The sequence below is a fragment of the Myxocyprinus asiaticus genome, chromosome 14 (genome assembly GCF_019703515.2).
Source record: "Myxocyprinus asiaticus isolate MX2 ecotype Aquarium Trade chromosome 14, UBuf_Myxa_2, whole genome shotgun sequence".
Taxonomy (NCBI): Eukaryota; Metazoa; Chordata; class Actinopteri; order Cypriniformes; family Catostomidae; genus Myxocyprinus; species Myxocyprinus asiaticus.
In genome coordinates this window covers 29829697-29846262 of record NC_059357.1, presented here as the reverse complement: position 1 = coordinate 29846262, position 16566 = coordinate 29829697, and the positions used below count along the sequence as shown (strand labels likewise).

At 37.9% G+C, this 16566-nt stretch overlaps 1 protein-coding gene across 2 annotated transcripts in view; it reads left to right on the top strand.

Annotated features, from left to right (window-relative positions):
- The window catches only part of LOC127452338 (protein sidekick-1-like), a 522949-nt gene that overhangs the window by 470380 nt on the left and 36003 nt on the right, over positions 1 to 16566 (top strand). For both annotated transcript variants that reach the window (XM_051717752.1, XM_051717750.1), the window contains exons 28-33: positions 180 to 278; positions 7918 to 8112; positions 10661 to 10862; positions 13519 to 13622; positions 15171 to 15241; positions 15898 to 16030. In XM_051717752.1, the coding sequence (XP_051573712.1) occupies positions 180 to 278; positions 7918 to 8112; positions 10661 to 10862; positions 13519 to 13622; positions 15171 to 15241; positions 15898 to 16030 (804 nt within the window). The remainder of the gene's footprint in view (positions 1 to 179; positions 279 to 7917; positions 8113 to 10660; positions 10863 to 13518; positions 13623 to 15170; positions 15242 to 15897; positions 16031 to 16566) is intronic.

Sequence of the window (16566 nt, the reverse complement as noted above, 5' to 3'; positions counted from 1 at the left end):
CAGCAGCCTCTTTGAAAGCTTAATAACCTGTATTAATGCTCTTTGATTTAAGCTTTTGGTTTGGTTATAATTCAAGAAGGCGGCTTGGGTTTCCAAAAGGTTTATAGGTGCTTTAATTACTGTATGAGTCATGTGACAATTTAATTTTCTAATCTTTGGCCCCTCCCTTTCCTCTCTAGTTCCTGGACCACCCATGAGACTGGTGTTTCCAGATGTGCGCCTCACAGAAGTGAGGGTGTTCTGGCAGCCCCCTGTGGACCCCAATGGCATAATAATGGGTAAGAGAAATAATGTCTAACTTGTTTCCACTAGACACCAAAGAAATTAAATGAAAATCAAATGGAGACTTAAAGGGATAGTTCACCTAAAAATGAAAATTCTCCCATCATTTACTCACCCTCATGCCATCCCAGATGTGTATGACTTTCTTCCATCTGCTGAACACAAAAGAAAATTTTTAGAAGAATATTTCAGCTCTGTAGGTCCTCATAATGCAAGTGAATAGTAACCAGACCTTTAAAGGTCCCAAAAGCACATAAAGACAACATCAAATCCACACAACTCCAGTTGTTAAATGTATATCTTCTGAAGCAATATGGTGGGCGTGGGTGAGAAACAGATCAATATTTAAGTCTTTTTTTTTTTTTTACCATAATTTCTCCTCCCTGCCCAATTGGTGGCGATATTCACAAAGAATGCGAATCACCAAAAACAAAAGAAGAATGGGGAAATGAAAGTGAATGTGGAGATTTATGGTTAAAAAAAGAACTTAAATATTGGTCTCTTTCTCACCCACACTTTTCATATCACTTCTAAAGATATAGATTTAACCACTGGAGTCTTATGGATTACTTTTATGCTGCCTTTATATGCTTTTTGGACCTTCAAAGTTCTGGTCACCATTCACTTGCATTGTATGGACTTACAGATCTGAGATACTGTTCACAAAAAAAAAAATGTTGTGTGTTCAGCAGAAGAAAGAAAGTCACACACATCTGGGATGGCATGAGGGTGAGTAAATAATGAGAGAACTTTCCTTTTTTGGGTGAGCTATCCTTTTAATGGCTTCAGTCTCCTGTTTCTCAGGTTTTTCTCCAGAGATATATTTGTTTTTTAATGTCTCAAACTGTGATCAGATTTGCCAAGAGACCAAAGTCTCCCAACAAAAGTCAGAGATTTCAATATTACCGCAAACATTTCTCATCAAATTCTTCCCAGACCAAATTATCTGTGCTGTGCAATCAGCATTTATTTTATAGCTCTATACTCTTACAGTATGGTAATTGTCTCATTTGTTTCTATTTTTATTTATTTTATTTTTTTAGCAGAAACATCTGAAACAAAATTGTTAAATAAAACATAACTGAGATCTCCATTAAGTCTCCTAGATATTAAAGATCAACTTGAGAGCAATAAAATGTCCTCTGGATTGACAGCACTGATCGCATTTAAGGGATTTAATAAGAAGTTCTCATTAGTATGTAGATGGCTTGATTGATTACATTGAATAAAGTATAAAGGATGATGTTTTTGAAGGATGGGGTAGATAAAATTAAAACTTAAAAAGGCTTTTGTAAATTATCGGCATACTGGAGTAACAGAAGGGGATGGGAGGGAGACGTCTATTGGGAATTTTCCATAAATGTGCTGCTTTGGGTGTTAATATTATTATTATTATTAATAATAAGTTTTCTCTCCCAGTTAGTATTATTATTATGTATGGTGATCTTGATTGTTATTTTAATAAATATATTTGACTTTTCCCGGAGTATACAAAAAAAAAAATGTAACAAAAAAACTGAAATATGCATGAATAATGGTGTAATAAAACTGTTTTTCACATTTATCATACCATTTTACCTGTCAGCTGTTTGTTAGGGTGAATAATTAAACTCTCTGAGCAAGTACTACATTGGTTCATTACAATCCTTGTAGTAACCATGAAGGCACAGCCTGTCCTATGACAAATACTGCACTACATACTCAACACACACTATTTAAACCAGATCTGCCCCAAGATATTTGTAAGGATTCCCATTCTTCTTGTAAGAATGAAAGAACAATCTCAACTGACCCATGTAGCCTGGTTTCAAATGTAAAGCTACTATGATGTACTTTACCTCACATAAAGTATATGTCCTCAGTACTTGTTGTGGCCTACATGAGAGTGTGAAATGCACTGGATTGGCAGTATCTGGCTCAAACCAGAGCCTGTTTCCTCCCTCTGCTCTGTGAATGCAGCAATGTCATCATGCACCTGAGACTAATTCCTCATACGGGGAGAAAGAGCCGGAGAGGAGGAAATCCCTGCACTTTAATGAGATTAGTCTGACTAACACCTCAAGTGAATAAAGCTCAGAATAGCCGCCTGCCAAATAATGCTGCCTGTGCAAATCACACTGGAGAAGAATACCCTAAATCTCAGCTATGAAAAGATGGGATCCAAACACAGCACTGTTTGTTTGACTTTTTTTTAGTTCCTCCCGGGATAGAGTCCTATTCATAAAACATTAAAGGAGTAGTTCAGCCGAAAATGAAAATTCTGTCATTATCCGTATGACTTTCTTTCTTTCTATAAACTCAGAAGGAGAAATTTTAAAGTATGTACCGGTCACTCTTTTCAATGCAACTACAATGACTGGATACTGGAGCTTTCAAGTTTTAAAAAGGAAACAAAATCACAATAAAAGCATCATAAAATTGGTTCATACTACTCAAGTCTTTTGAAGTCATACAATAGCTTTGGGTGGGAAAGACACTGAAGTTGTTATTCACTGGAAATCTTGGCATCTGCCAAAGCTATGCCGGGTGTGTTAATGAGAGAAGAAGCTATGTTCGATTTATGAACAAATGTTTCTGAGTCAGATTTTTTTAATTAATCAATTGACCCGGTTCGCAGAATCAAACTGAATGACTCGTTCACAAATCAGACATCGCTATTTCTCTCATGAGCTCGCCAGATATCAAGAATTTAAATAAACAATTACTTAAATTTGAAGGTTGAAAGCTCCACTTACCATTTATTGTACTTGCATGGAAAAGAATGACCAGAAAATTCTTCAAAATTTATCCTGTGGTGTTCTACAGAACAAAAAAGTAATTCAGTTTTGTAACGATATGAGGATGAGTAAATTATTACATTAAGCTTCACTTTGTTGCGGTTTGTACTGTAGAAAAAAATTGATTAAAAGCATAAGCACAGTTCGTTTTAGTCTGGAATGTGGCACAGCATGCCTGTTTAACTAGAAGCCTTGTAAACCTGTTTTGTTTGCAACAAAGCCTAAATGTAATCCTGTTTAAAAGCCGCTGAAAAATGTGTTCCCAAATAGAGTCAACAAACCTGACCGCTAATGTCAGTGGCGGGCAATAGGAGTTTGTATTTGAATTAGCAGCAAATAGAGAAGCGGTAGTTCTGCTTAAATCTGATTTCAGCCACCCCCCTCAGAGGAACAGAAGTGTTCTGACAGTGGAAGAGCAACTGAACAGAAAATGCCATGCTAAATCAGACCGGCGCTCAGATGTGCATTGTGAACATAAGCTAAGTAGATGTAAAGTCAGACGCAGTCCCTGCCAATGGAACCTGGTTAATTACATCAACAACACCGCAGCGTTGACAAGCACGGAGCACACAGGCTGTTATTTTGCAGTCTGTTTCCGTGTCATACTTCAGCAGATCAGTAGATGCTGGTTTATATAGATTGAAGTCACAGAGAGAGATAAAAGAAGAGGAACGAGATTTCCTGCCATGCCTCTAATTTGCTGCATCTTGAACAGAGCATTGAAAGCATTGATGTGCATGTATCTTACACAGAACTGGGTTATTATAGTCTTGAAAAAAAAATTATGTAGTTTTTATTTCTGTTTTAGTTTCAAATTGTCAATTCAGTTTAGTTTTTGGTAGTTTTCTCTATGTGACTATTAATTTTAGCTTTTTCAGTGTTTTTTTAAAAGTATATTTAGCTTGTAGTTTCAGCATTTTATTGCTGCATTTTCAGTGTTTTCCCATTTCCATTTAGTTTTTCAGTATATTTAGCTTTAGTTTTACTATTTTAGAGATTGTGTTAGTGGTGTTTGCTAGTTTTTGTTTCGTTTTCAAGTGTATTTAGTTTCTAGTTGTAGTATTTTAGGGCTGCCACAGTTAATGCGTTGACTGGTGTATTTAAATATGTGTAGTGGTGTTAAAATTATTAGTTCCATCTAGTGGCATTTTCATGTTTAATAAAAGCAGGTTGTTAAGATTTCACATTTTATAATAGAATGTGTATCAAACACAAAAATTCATTTGTTGTCATTTTTTATTTATTTTAGTTAGTTTTAAATCCATGAAAATGTATCTTATTTAATTTTCAGCTTTTTTAATTATTTTTATTTTAGTTTACAAAAATATGTTCATTTAGTTTTCGTTTTACTTTTCGTTAATGATAATAGCACTTATACAGGAACACAAAAGCGAGCTTGCAGTGCTGTACAGCTCAGATTTAGTGGCAGAGCGCTTTGCTTTCCTGCCCTTTCTAGCGAGGCACTGCCCTTGTAAGTGTTTTTGCTGGCCACTGTAGGACCGGTAATCACTGGCAAATAAATGAGGAAAATTGAGCTGCAGGAGTTTGTGGGGTGGTGGCCTAGCCAATCACATGGGTCGATGCCCGCACAGTGGAAACCCTTTCCCAAAGCAAAGCCCCAATAAACATAGCATGGGTCACAGCCAGCCAGAGCCACACAGACGCCCAGTAAAACAGGCTGCTTTCTGCCCACAGCTATCTCTGTATATCCATAAGTATCAACACTGGCATGAAACTAACAGGGAAGAGAGTGTGTTAAAGGAATAGTTCACCCATAAATTCAAATTATTTACTCACCCTCATGCCAATCCCTGAAGTGTGTATGAGTGACCAAAATTTGGAAGCTCCAAAAAGCAAATAAAGCAACATAAAAGTCATCCATAAGACTCAAGTGGTTTAATCCATGTCTTCTGAAGCGATCCAGTCAGTTTTGGGTGAGAACAGACTAAAATATTGGTCCTTGTTCACTGTACATCTTGGCATCTGCAGGCTCCTTGGTGATTATAATTTAAAACTCGATTACTCTTTCTAGTGCTTGACGCATGCAAAGAGTGCTAGATGGTGCTGTAGGAAGCGTAATCGAGCTTGAATTTATGAATGCCAAGGAGACTGCTGATATCAAGATTTAAAGTGAAAAGGAGTTCAATTTTGGGCTGTTCTTACCCAAAACCGATTGGATACCTTCAGAAAACATGGATTAAACCAATGGAGTCTTATGGATTACTTTTATAATGCCTTTATGTGCTTTTTGGAGCTTCAAAATTTGGTCACCATTCACTTGCAGTGTATGGACATATAGAGCTGAAATATTCTTCTAAAACATTTTGTTTGTGTTCTGCAGAAGAAAGAAAGTCATGCATATCATGGATGGCATGAGGGTAATGATGAGAGAATTTCATTTTTGGGTGAACTGTTTCCTTTAATGTGTGTGTGGGTCAGGTTTTGCCTACATTTTGGGAACCAGTTAACAGTTCCCATGAGAAAAAAACGCTTAATAAACATTATACATAATGTCTAAATGAAAATGTAAAAATACAGAAAAGTTTATGTGAAGGTTAGGGGTCGGGGATAGAAAATACAAACTCAGTATAAAAACAATCTGAGAATCAATGTCCCCAAAGTCACCAAAAGCTGCCAAAGTCCCCACCATGACAGAAAAACAACCGTAAGTGTGTGTGTTTGGGATAAATATGTGTTTTTTTTCCATTGCCCCTTATTGCTGAAGTGGACATTAAGGTGAGATGGCATCCCCAGAGTGCTGCAGTCTCACAATGTGAGATGGCCTGATTTGATTTTTGCACAGCCAAAGGCCAGTATGCAGTGCAAACATGCTGAAAGATAAATAGACAGTTGAATAATGTTCCATCTCTTCAACAGCCAAGCTCTGCCCACACATTCCATTTTCAACATGTTTCCTGATAATGTTATCATTTGTTTTGCTTGAGGTTTGCAACATGTGTCATTGCCTTAGACAAGATGCAGATGGTCGCCCGGCAAACCCAGATTGTTTTGTCTTACGCTACAGCACCTCTCTGTCAGACCAATCTTTTTCAGTCTGTAAGCTGAAAACTTGAGGCTTCAGCTGCCTTAAATTTCCTATATTTTAGAAAGATTTTAACTGTGCATTTGCAACACACTAACAAATTCCTTAATGTGTTAAACTACACATTGTCATATGAACAACCAGTCAGTAACTGCACTACATGATTGAAGTCTCACAAGCTTTAAGTATAACATTAAATAACGCAATAACAGTTTTATTTCACTTCTAGTTGGACATGATGAAATTCATAACTGAAGATTAATTCATTAACCACTCCGTCTGATGTCTAAGTGTTTTTGATTCACTAAAAAGAACGGACTCATAAGAGTTGTTTGTTCGGGAATTGGACCACACTGCATAGAGCAAATGAACTGGCTCATTAGAGTCATTCATTCAGAAATCGGACAACACTGGTAGTGCTGTATGTTTCGCGCTTTAGATTCAAAAGAACCAGCTCATTAGAGTCATTCGTTTGGAAATCGGACTACACTGGTAGAGCTGTATGTTTCGCACTGTAGATTAAAAAAAACAGCTCATTAGAGTCATTCGTTCAGAAATCGGGCTACACAGGTAGCTCTGTATGTTTCGCACTGTAGATTCAAAAGAACCAGCTCATTAGAATCATTCATTCGGAAATCGGACTACACTGGTAGCGCTGTATGTTTCGCGCTGTAGAACCGCTAACGGAACCGAATATCATGAAAATCATACAGTCCGGTATTTAGAATCGAACCTGGCTCTGAACAAGAACTGGTTCTCGGTTCCCAGGCCCGATATATTATATCATTCTTGATGCATTTTAATATTTTAGTGAACAAATGTGTAAATACTGATATCCTTGTTATTATGCTTTTGTTTTTGTACTACAAATTGAAGTATATTCTATTCTATGTAGTCACACAGCACTATCGTGCTGTTTGTGATCTGCTTTAACACACATGAATCTGTGTAGGATTCAGTGGACGCACGGCCCATAGAGTCCAATTGAAGCTGTTTTATGTACCATTGCTTTTAATGATGCATGTAGATGTTCATTGGACAAGAGACTCCAAACATGTAATTTTGGGTCCCACCTGGATGCTTTGCATTACTGGGAGACTTTGAGAGCAGCACTGTCACTATATTTTTGTCCTGCTTGGAAGCCCAGCCTCTCTATATGCTGATTGGGTGAGATCTCAAGGGTGGGACTTTGCAAAAAATGTCCAGTAATTGAAACATGATGAACAAAGATTGCTTGGAAATAGACAGAGCTAATTGAACTGAACTGTTTAGTGGTAACGTGGGAAGCAGCTTCTTGAAGCAACATACATAAAAACAGACACTAAAATAATCATTTAAAAAAATTGTTATCTTGCCATTGATATGTGACATCTGTGCTTCCCCACACCAGTTGCCACTGGTTTCTCTGTGGATTGAATTTGAAATAAGGAGTGAAGACAGATGAATGACACATTTCAATAAAAAGTATTTACTCAGGAAAGTGAGAAAAAGGCTGTAGACACAAACGCATTTAAAGTCAATGGTGGTAGAACAAATTTTCCAGTGCACTGAAGCCTTTTTGAAAGTCATTTATTATATAAACTTGTGTTTTGTGAAAATGGTTTCAAATTGGCTGTGTGAGGAGATTTTTCCACCCTCTCCTTTTGTACTTTCAGTTCTGAAAACACTGTCTGACTAAAAACAAATCTCCAAGTCTTTGGAAATGTTTTGCAGACTTATGATGCGGGTTGAGGCATCTTAAGCTGTTCTCAGCATAGAAATAAGCAGGACTGAGGATCAAAACTCACCTCAAATGATCTAATGACTTTGTTGTAGGATACCAGGTAGCTTACCGTCTGGATTCCGGAGATCCCAACCAGTTCATCACAGTAGAAGTGGGCCCTGATATCCGTCAGTTCATCGCCTCCAACCTGACTCCGGAGTCGGCCTATATCTTTCGCATCTCTGCCAAGACGGAGCAGGGCTGGGGCTCACCTGCACAGGCTGTGGTTATAACTACTGAGATTAGAGGTGACTCACATATACACAAATACCTGTGAAAATCAGGATGTATAGTCTCACGCACATCCTGATTTACACAGGTAGGAAATGTTCTTGAATCAACACTCATAGCCCACATCCTAACTATGTACCCCTAAAATCAGAAAGCACTACTTCTGTAAATGATGTTGAAGTCAATGTGAAATCCAAATGTACCCTATTTACTCTCTTAATACTCATTTCTGTTGTTATTGTGTATGATTCATCAGTTCTCATTAAAAAATTGGTCTTTTAATCTTTCATCATAAAGTGATAACTTGCTCTACCACTGAAACCACTTTCCTTTTCGGCTGTCGTCACCTATGCCAGAAAATAATGTTAAAATACCTATTTGAGCATTGTTTTAAGCTACTGTTGTAGGTAACAAAGGCTTTTTAAAATCTCAGCAATAGTTACAGTAATTTAAAGCAGGTAAATATAAATAAATGATATTAGAGGTAGACCGATATATCGGTTTTACAGATTAATCTGTGCCAATAATTTATTTTTGGAACTATTGGTTATTGTCAAAAATCTATGCTGAAAGTTGACAATATTTTTTTTCTTTTACTCCCTGTCCGGCGCTGGAGGATTCTACAGCATAACAGTGGCAGAGGTTAAATAAAAACAATCACTGACACCTCGTGGGGATTTGCTGTATCTGACCGTACTCATCCATATTTTTATCCTCACTTCAATGCATATTTTGTTATTTTGATTAGATAATTGTTTTAAATTGATGTGAGTACATGCAAAGAAAAATGTAAGTAAATGGAAACATGCACCGTCAGCACATACATCGTTTCTCCAGCTTCATATCTTGTGAATAATAATACATTTTATTGAACCTTATCTGGTCAAATGTGCTGTATATACATACAAAACCCATCATCTGGTGAATATATAGGCTATAAGTTCTTAATCTGGTAATACTTAAATATAAAGCATTGTAACCAAGCCAAGTCTCATCATTTCAAAACGAGAATCCCCGGTGTGTTTTGGGCCTGTTAATAGTTTAAAGTCCTGGTTTGTGCACCAAATCTTCATTTTTTTCTCATTATTATTAGGATTTAGGTTGAAAAATAAGCTGCATCTAGGATTTTATTCATTTTGGACTCTTGGGTCTATGCCCTTCATAGTAAGGAAAGACTAAGGCATTTTTTCAACATTCTATAAAATAAATTTGAAAACTATCGGCCGATTAATTGGTTATCGTCCTTTTCCTCCATCTTAGTTATCGTACTGGAAAAATCCACTATCGGTCAACCTCTAAAGGTTATAGCAAATAATAATACATTTAAATAAGCATTACCATTAGGATACATTGAGAAGCTCTTGAGGGTGAACTTCACCTTCAGCCTTGATGTCCTGGTCAAAAAGCCTCCTCATAAGTGAATGTCTGGCTCCATTTGGGTATGAAAAGTGGGTACATCCACTTTTCACAGCCCAATAAATTCCTGATGGATAAAGCAAGTCCCATTCTACTTTTTTATTCTTGTTCAATATTCTGTTTCCATTAGAAATACATATTACAGGGGCCTGGGTAGCTCAGTGGTAAAAGACACTGGCTACCACCCCTGGAGTTCACTAGTTCGCTAGTTCGAATCCCAGAGCGTGCTGAGTGACTCTAGCCAGGTCTCCTAAGCAACCAAATTGGCTCGGTTGCTAGGGAGGGTAGAGTTACATGGGGTAACCTCCTCGTGGTCGCTATAATGTTGTTCGTTCTCGGTGGGGCGCGTGGTGAGTTGGGCGTGGATGGCGCAAAGCCTCCACATGCGCTATGTCTCCATGGCAACATGCTCAACAATATGTGATAAGATGTGTGGGTTGACGGTCTCAGATACAGAGGCAACTGAGATTCGTCCTCCACCACCCGGATTGATGCAAATCACTAAGCGACCACAAGGACTTAAAAGCACATTGGGAATTGGCCATTACAAATTGGGAGGAAAAAAAAAGAAATACATATTACAGAAGTAAAATGCGCTGCTAATGCCATTACTTGTTGACTTTATGAATCGAGTCATTCTTACATGATTCATATAGTCCTGTACCATTATCTGAGAGGCCTCTGTGATTCAAGACTGTAAAAAAGTCATGATATGTACTCGGGCAATAAATGAATCAGTTTTAAAGAGAGAAGGTGTGGGTTAAAGACGGAGGGCGATTATATATCAACCTTTGACCTGCTGAAACCGTTTGATCGGTCCTTTTAAAAACTGCACGGACATGGCCATTCCTAACATGGCTTTCAATAGCTTTCATTGCGCATGATCTGCATCTTTAATGACGATCGATACGGCCTGCCTTTAAATAAACAGTTATGCCTCTCCGTATCGATTCCTCCCATTAAAATCAATGAGGTTATGCAGTGGAGTGTCACACAGGTGGGGAGGGGTGGAGGAGCCAAGGCAAGACCTGCTGACTTATGCACACATGACATGAGCAACACCATCCTGTCCCATGATTAAGAATAGTCAGCAAGTCTAGCCTGACCCCTGCACTCAGGGTTAACTTTTTTCTCTCTCTCCTTTGTCAGAGCGACCGCAGCCTCCACTACAGCTGCGAGTGCCCCAGGAACATGTACAGTCCCGCAAACTGCAGCTCAACTGGGTCCCCGGGGGAGACGGCTCCTCTCCTGTGCGATATTTCACCCTACAAACCCGGGAGCTGCCCAGTGGAAACTGGCTCACCCATTCCTCTGCTATAAGCCACAATTATACCTCCTGGGAGGTGGACAGGTGAGCTTTTTTCATTTCTCATCCCTCCACAAGTCCCATAAACAGCTTCATAGAGGAAATGTTCCAGGGAGACTGATATGTAAATCAGTATTTATCAAACAATGTTTTATTATAAAATATATTTTTTACTGATAACGATGCTCCCCTACGCAGATGAGCTCTCTTATATCTTAAAATAGCCTTGATAATTAATAATGTTTATAAACTTTCAGATCACCAACCCAACACTTGTCAGAACAGTAAATGTAATGTATTTAATGTTATTAAACTGACCAATCGAAATGGTTATACAAATGATCCAAAATGTGGCCAAAAATTTTGGGGCATCATCAGCCTTGCTTCTGATTAACATGACAGGTGAAGGGAGACTATCAAATTTAGCCAAAATAACGATGGAATCCAAATTATTGCCATATTTACTAAATTGTAAATATTAATGAATGGAACAAATCACACAGTTCCATCCACAGACTATGATCAGTGCAAACAGTTCTAAATGAACGGAGGGCCTCATTCCATCTAATATCTACTCACCTATGTGTAAAGGAACTACATCCTACGCTCCTTCAGTATGCCAGATTAATACTTTAAAATAAAAAATAAAATTTATATTAATATTTTAACAGTTATCTAAACATTTATCAGTATTTATGTTGAATTTGAAAAACCTCTCTTCACCTGTCGTATTAACCACAAACAGGCTGATGACGCACTAAAGTGATGCTGAAAGCTATTGGCTTGAAAGTTTACCTCTGATAATAATTGGTTATTCACGCCAGATGTTGCCGTGTTGCCTTTTTCTGCTGCATTTTGGACATAGTCAAATGATTCAGTTCCATTATTTGAATATCCACTCTGATTGGTCAGTTTACTAATAAGAGGAGCCTATAAGCTGTCAGCCTCCTGGCATTCATGCAGTGATAAAAAAATAAAAAAACATTCACTGCAATACATTTTTTCTTACTCAGTTTTTCTGTCTTGTTTTTAGGTAAAAATATTTTTATACTTGAGAAGCAAAATTATATAAGATAATAACAAGTCTTCTTTTCAGAGAAAACTAACAAAGTGAGGTTTAGTGAGGTTTATGCTTAAAAAAAAAAACTATTTGCCAATGGGGTTATGTTCATTTTAAATACATTTTTGAGGACACTGAGCCTCCTCTGATGCACTGAATGGCATCACCAGTGGCATTACCCACAGACTGGCCTCGGGTGAACCTCACAGTGTTGATTTCACTGCTTCAGAGCGCCATGTGTTTGTCGCTTTATGTTGGCTTCCCCTGCAGAGCTCATAAGAGCTATATGAAGGGAGTGTTATTAAATGCGTAGGAGCCTTTTTCCTCTACTGCAATTTATGATACTCAATCCAATGTGAGAGAGTGAGAAACAATCAGTTCCATAGGCTACTGGTGCACCACCTTTTTGTATATGAGTTATGTCAGAGCCGCAACTATGATTATAGGGGCAGTCGAAGAATATTTTATATGCATTGAGAGGCCCATCTCATCTTGAATATGATTATGCACTCCTTTTCTCTGTTGAAAACTCTCTCGGCCTTTTGAGTGCTTTTTTAAATGACCAGATTGCTTCTAAATAGATATCAAGGACTGATTTGTTTCTTTACTAGCTGGGGGATTTTAACAGAGGGGCACCATGGGAAAAATTTCCCCTTTAACCAGGCAATACCAAGTAGTGGAATGGCCCTTCTTTTGGAACTTGTTTGAATTGACAAAGATCAGTTATGAGAGATAAATTATATATGTTGTTAGTTAATGAGCCCAATTGGCTTTCCAAGTCTGTTGTGTGTAAATGGGATATCAACAAATTAGAAATTAAAAGGTACACTCAGTAATATTTTTTTTTTTATTCATGTTGCACTGGACTTATACTGGCAACCAGGGTCATTCAAGTATTTTAATGTAGTTTTTAAAATTATATTTGTTTTATTTAGTTGTTGTTTTTATGTTGACTGTAATAGTTTTATTAATGCTAGAAACACACTATTCGCTTTCAGCCATGATTAATTTATTCAGTGAGCCAGTAATAGGGTTAACAAGATAAAATTAGTATACTTTAGTATTCAGCTGATCATGTGATCTCAACATGGCGGCCCCCATGAGGTGACCCGCTCCAGGTAAAGTAAAACCACTTTTATTAGGCTACTGATATGACTGGAATCTTGATCTCAATATTTAAAATATATTTTTCAACAGTCCTATTCATTTCTTTAGAGGTAAATCTTTTTTAATGGAGAAAAAATTATTGAGTGCACCTTTAATTCGAAGATTTTTCTTTTTAGTCCCTTCACACTCAATTTCAGATTGCTACAATATTTTCAATACGTAGTAATTGAAGAAGGCTAGGCAGCACTCGTTCCAGTTGCATATTTCTGGTTTTATGAAGTGGCATATGCCACACTCATGTCTTTATGTGATCTCTCCGATAAGTTTTGTATCTTATTTCTGTGCACACCTCCCTGTCTAAAGTGCTTTAAGATAAAACTATGTAATTGCCAACCTGTGCCCTTGGGCTTCAATGGATTGTGTCCCTGACATTTATAGATACAAGCTCATACAAGCACTGCTGGGCCACATCATTAGTGATGTGAAAGGTCTTTGTCCGATATGAGAGAGCTCACGAGCTGTGCAATCCCTCAGGCTGAAACCCTTCACTTCATACAAGCTGAGAATGATGGCAACTAATGACGTTGGAGACAGCAAGTACAGCCAGGAGACTGATGCAATTACAACGTTACAAGATGGTAAGTAAAGATGAGCATGTTGTGCCCATTGGCTTTGGAAGATGCAGTATTGATTCAAATAAAAGCCAGAGAGAAGCTACACTCTTGTCTTCACCATTCACTTGGGAAAGGAATCTTAAAGGGTTTGTCTTTGCATTTCATGTGGTCTCTCATAGGCCAGACCTTTGACTAACATCATAAATTCTGTTCCTCATTGCAGATTATTCTGGCACAAAAAACCCCCACTTAGACAGGAAGAGACCGTCACATGTAAATGCGACAAACCATATTGTGTTTTGTTTGTACATGTGTTTTTGGGGCAGGGTTATCTGAAATAGATGATACAAAAGTATTATTAATTTTTTTATAGGTAAGCCTTTTTTAATGGTGAAAAATTTAAGTACACTTTAACACCATTCACACTCAATTTCATATTGTTGTGATTTTCAATTATGATACTATGATAATAAACCAGCCTTGAAACAGTTTATTCAAATAATGGCACCGCAATCTCCACAAATGGTTGTAAAGGGGAAAAAAAGGTGGAGAATGTATTTAGACTTTTTTTTTTTTTTTTTTTTTTTTTAAGAATTTCTGTACTGATTTTTCACGGGTATGATTTAGAATTAAAGTGTAATATACAGTTCTTCTTGTAAACACTTAGTTAATTTGCTATTAAGTGCCACAAACTGAAATCTGAGTATCTTTTAAAGGGATAGTTAACCCAAAAATAAAAATTCTCTCATAATTTACTCACCCTCATGCTATCCCAGATGTGCATGTCGTTTTTTCTTCTGCTGAACACAAACGAAGATTTTTAGAAGAATATTTCAGCTCTGTAGCTTCATACAATGTAAGTGAATGGTGGCCAGAACTTTGAAGGTCCAAAAAGCATTTAAGTAATCTATACTCCAGTGGTAAAATCCATGTCTTCAGAAGCGATATGATAGGAAAGGGTGAGAAACAAATCAATATTTATGTCCTTTATTTTACTATAAATCTCCACTTTCACTTTCACATTCTTCTTTCGTTTTTGGCTATTCATATTTGTGCATATTGCCACCTACTGGGCAGGGAGGAGAATTAATGGAATTGTTGATCTGTTTATTACACACACCTATCATATAACTTCTGAAGATGGATTTAACCACTGTAGTCATATGGATAACTTTTATACTGCCTTTATGTGCTTTTTGGAACTTTAAAGTTCTGGTCACCATTCACTTGCATTGTATAGACCTAGAGCTAAGAGACTCTTCCAAAAATCTTCCTTTGTGTACAGCTGGAAAAAGTCATACGCATCTGGGATGGCATGAGGGTGAGTAAATGATGAGAGAATTATAATTTTTGGGTGAACCATCCCTTTTTAAATTTGTAATGCCACTAACATAGCAAACTTTGGCAAATCCATCGATTATTTCTACCTCAAAAGCACTCATTGTATCAATGCATCAAACAGTAAGGTAAACAGGCTGTGGGAGGTCCGCGGGCATGCTGTCTGAGGCTGAAACTACATTTCATGTGAACTTATTATTTGTTTTATGAATCTTATTTCCTGTTTGACTGCAGTTCCAGATGATGCACCAGTGATTCAAGCTGTGAAGCCCTCCACAACGACATCCGTGCTGGTGCAGTGGCAGGTACGCTAATGCCGCCCCTCTCTGAGTCGAATGAACTCCTGACCCCCATTACATTTATCTGATGGCCAGATAACAAACCAGTTTTAGCCTGAGAAGAATGCTTGCATGTTGCAGGCTATCACCAGTTAAATTACAGCCCTGTTCTGTTTAATTATCTGATTTTTGTCAATAGGCAACCTTGCTTTCCACTGAGTAGCCTGCTATGCATTGCTTAGTATTCCTAATGCAGGTTTGCATAAATTAATGACATGCTATATTGATACCCGCACATTTACAGAGACCTGGGATAATTAATACCCTGCACGACAGCAATCCTGCAATCTGACGGGATATTAATTAGTAGCTGAAACCTTTATTCACTGACCTATGAGTCCCGGATCTTTTCACTACTGTCTATTTTATCAGGCCAAGTTGATTACTCTCAGCTCTGAGCTTTGTTAATTACCCACTGTCTGAATGGCTCAGAAATTAAATCCTCATCTTTTATTTATCTTATCCGTTTCAAGGCGGGCGTCTCGCATGGACATGCAATGGAAGATCAGTCAGTGCTGTCTGTCGGTTAGAGCCGGGACAGCTTTTAATCAGGGTGTGCTTTAATAAGGACTGTGAGAACAGCGAGCAGTATGTGACCTTTAATTTAATCTGTGCCTTTGCAGCCGCCCAAGGAGGAGAGTGTGAATGGGGTTCTGGTGGGCTATCGGCTGTACTACCGTGAACTGCAGTATGACAGCACTCCACAGGAGTCAAAGAGGGCCGTCAACAGCTCCTTGCTGCGTACCGAGCTGACAGGTAGCTAGCGGGAGGAGGTTCTCCTCTTGAACCAGAGACGTCTGCACACAGCCGTGATTTATAGCTTGAGTGCTTTTTTGAACATTCTTAACCCATCAAGTTATTGAAAAATACACTTCACTAGGAATTTTTTTAAGGGGTTCATTCATCCAAAAATAGAAATTCTGTTATTATTTTCTCACCCTCATGTTGTGACTTTGTTTCTTCCATGGAACAGTTTGAAGAATGTTGACATTGCTCTTTTTTCCATGCATCAGTAGCTAACATTCTGCTTAGTATTTTCTTTTGAGTTCAACTGAGCTGAGTCATATGGGTTTGAAAACATATGAGTGTAAATGACAACAGAATTCACACCATTCACTTTCATTTTATGGAAAACAGATGCTATGAAAGTGAATGGTGACTGAGGCTGTCTGTGAACTCTCCCTTTAATTCCAAGTCTTGGTAAATTACTGTGGCATGGGGGGGCGTGGTCATGTGTCGGTCTGTGGGAGAGGGAGAGCGGTAAGGATTGTCACCTGGGTTATGATTACTCT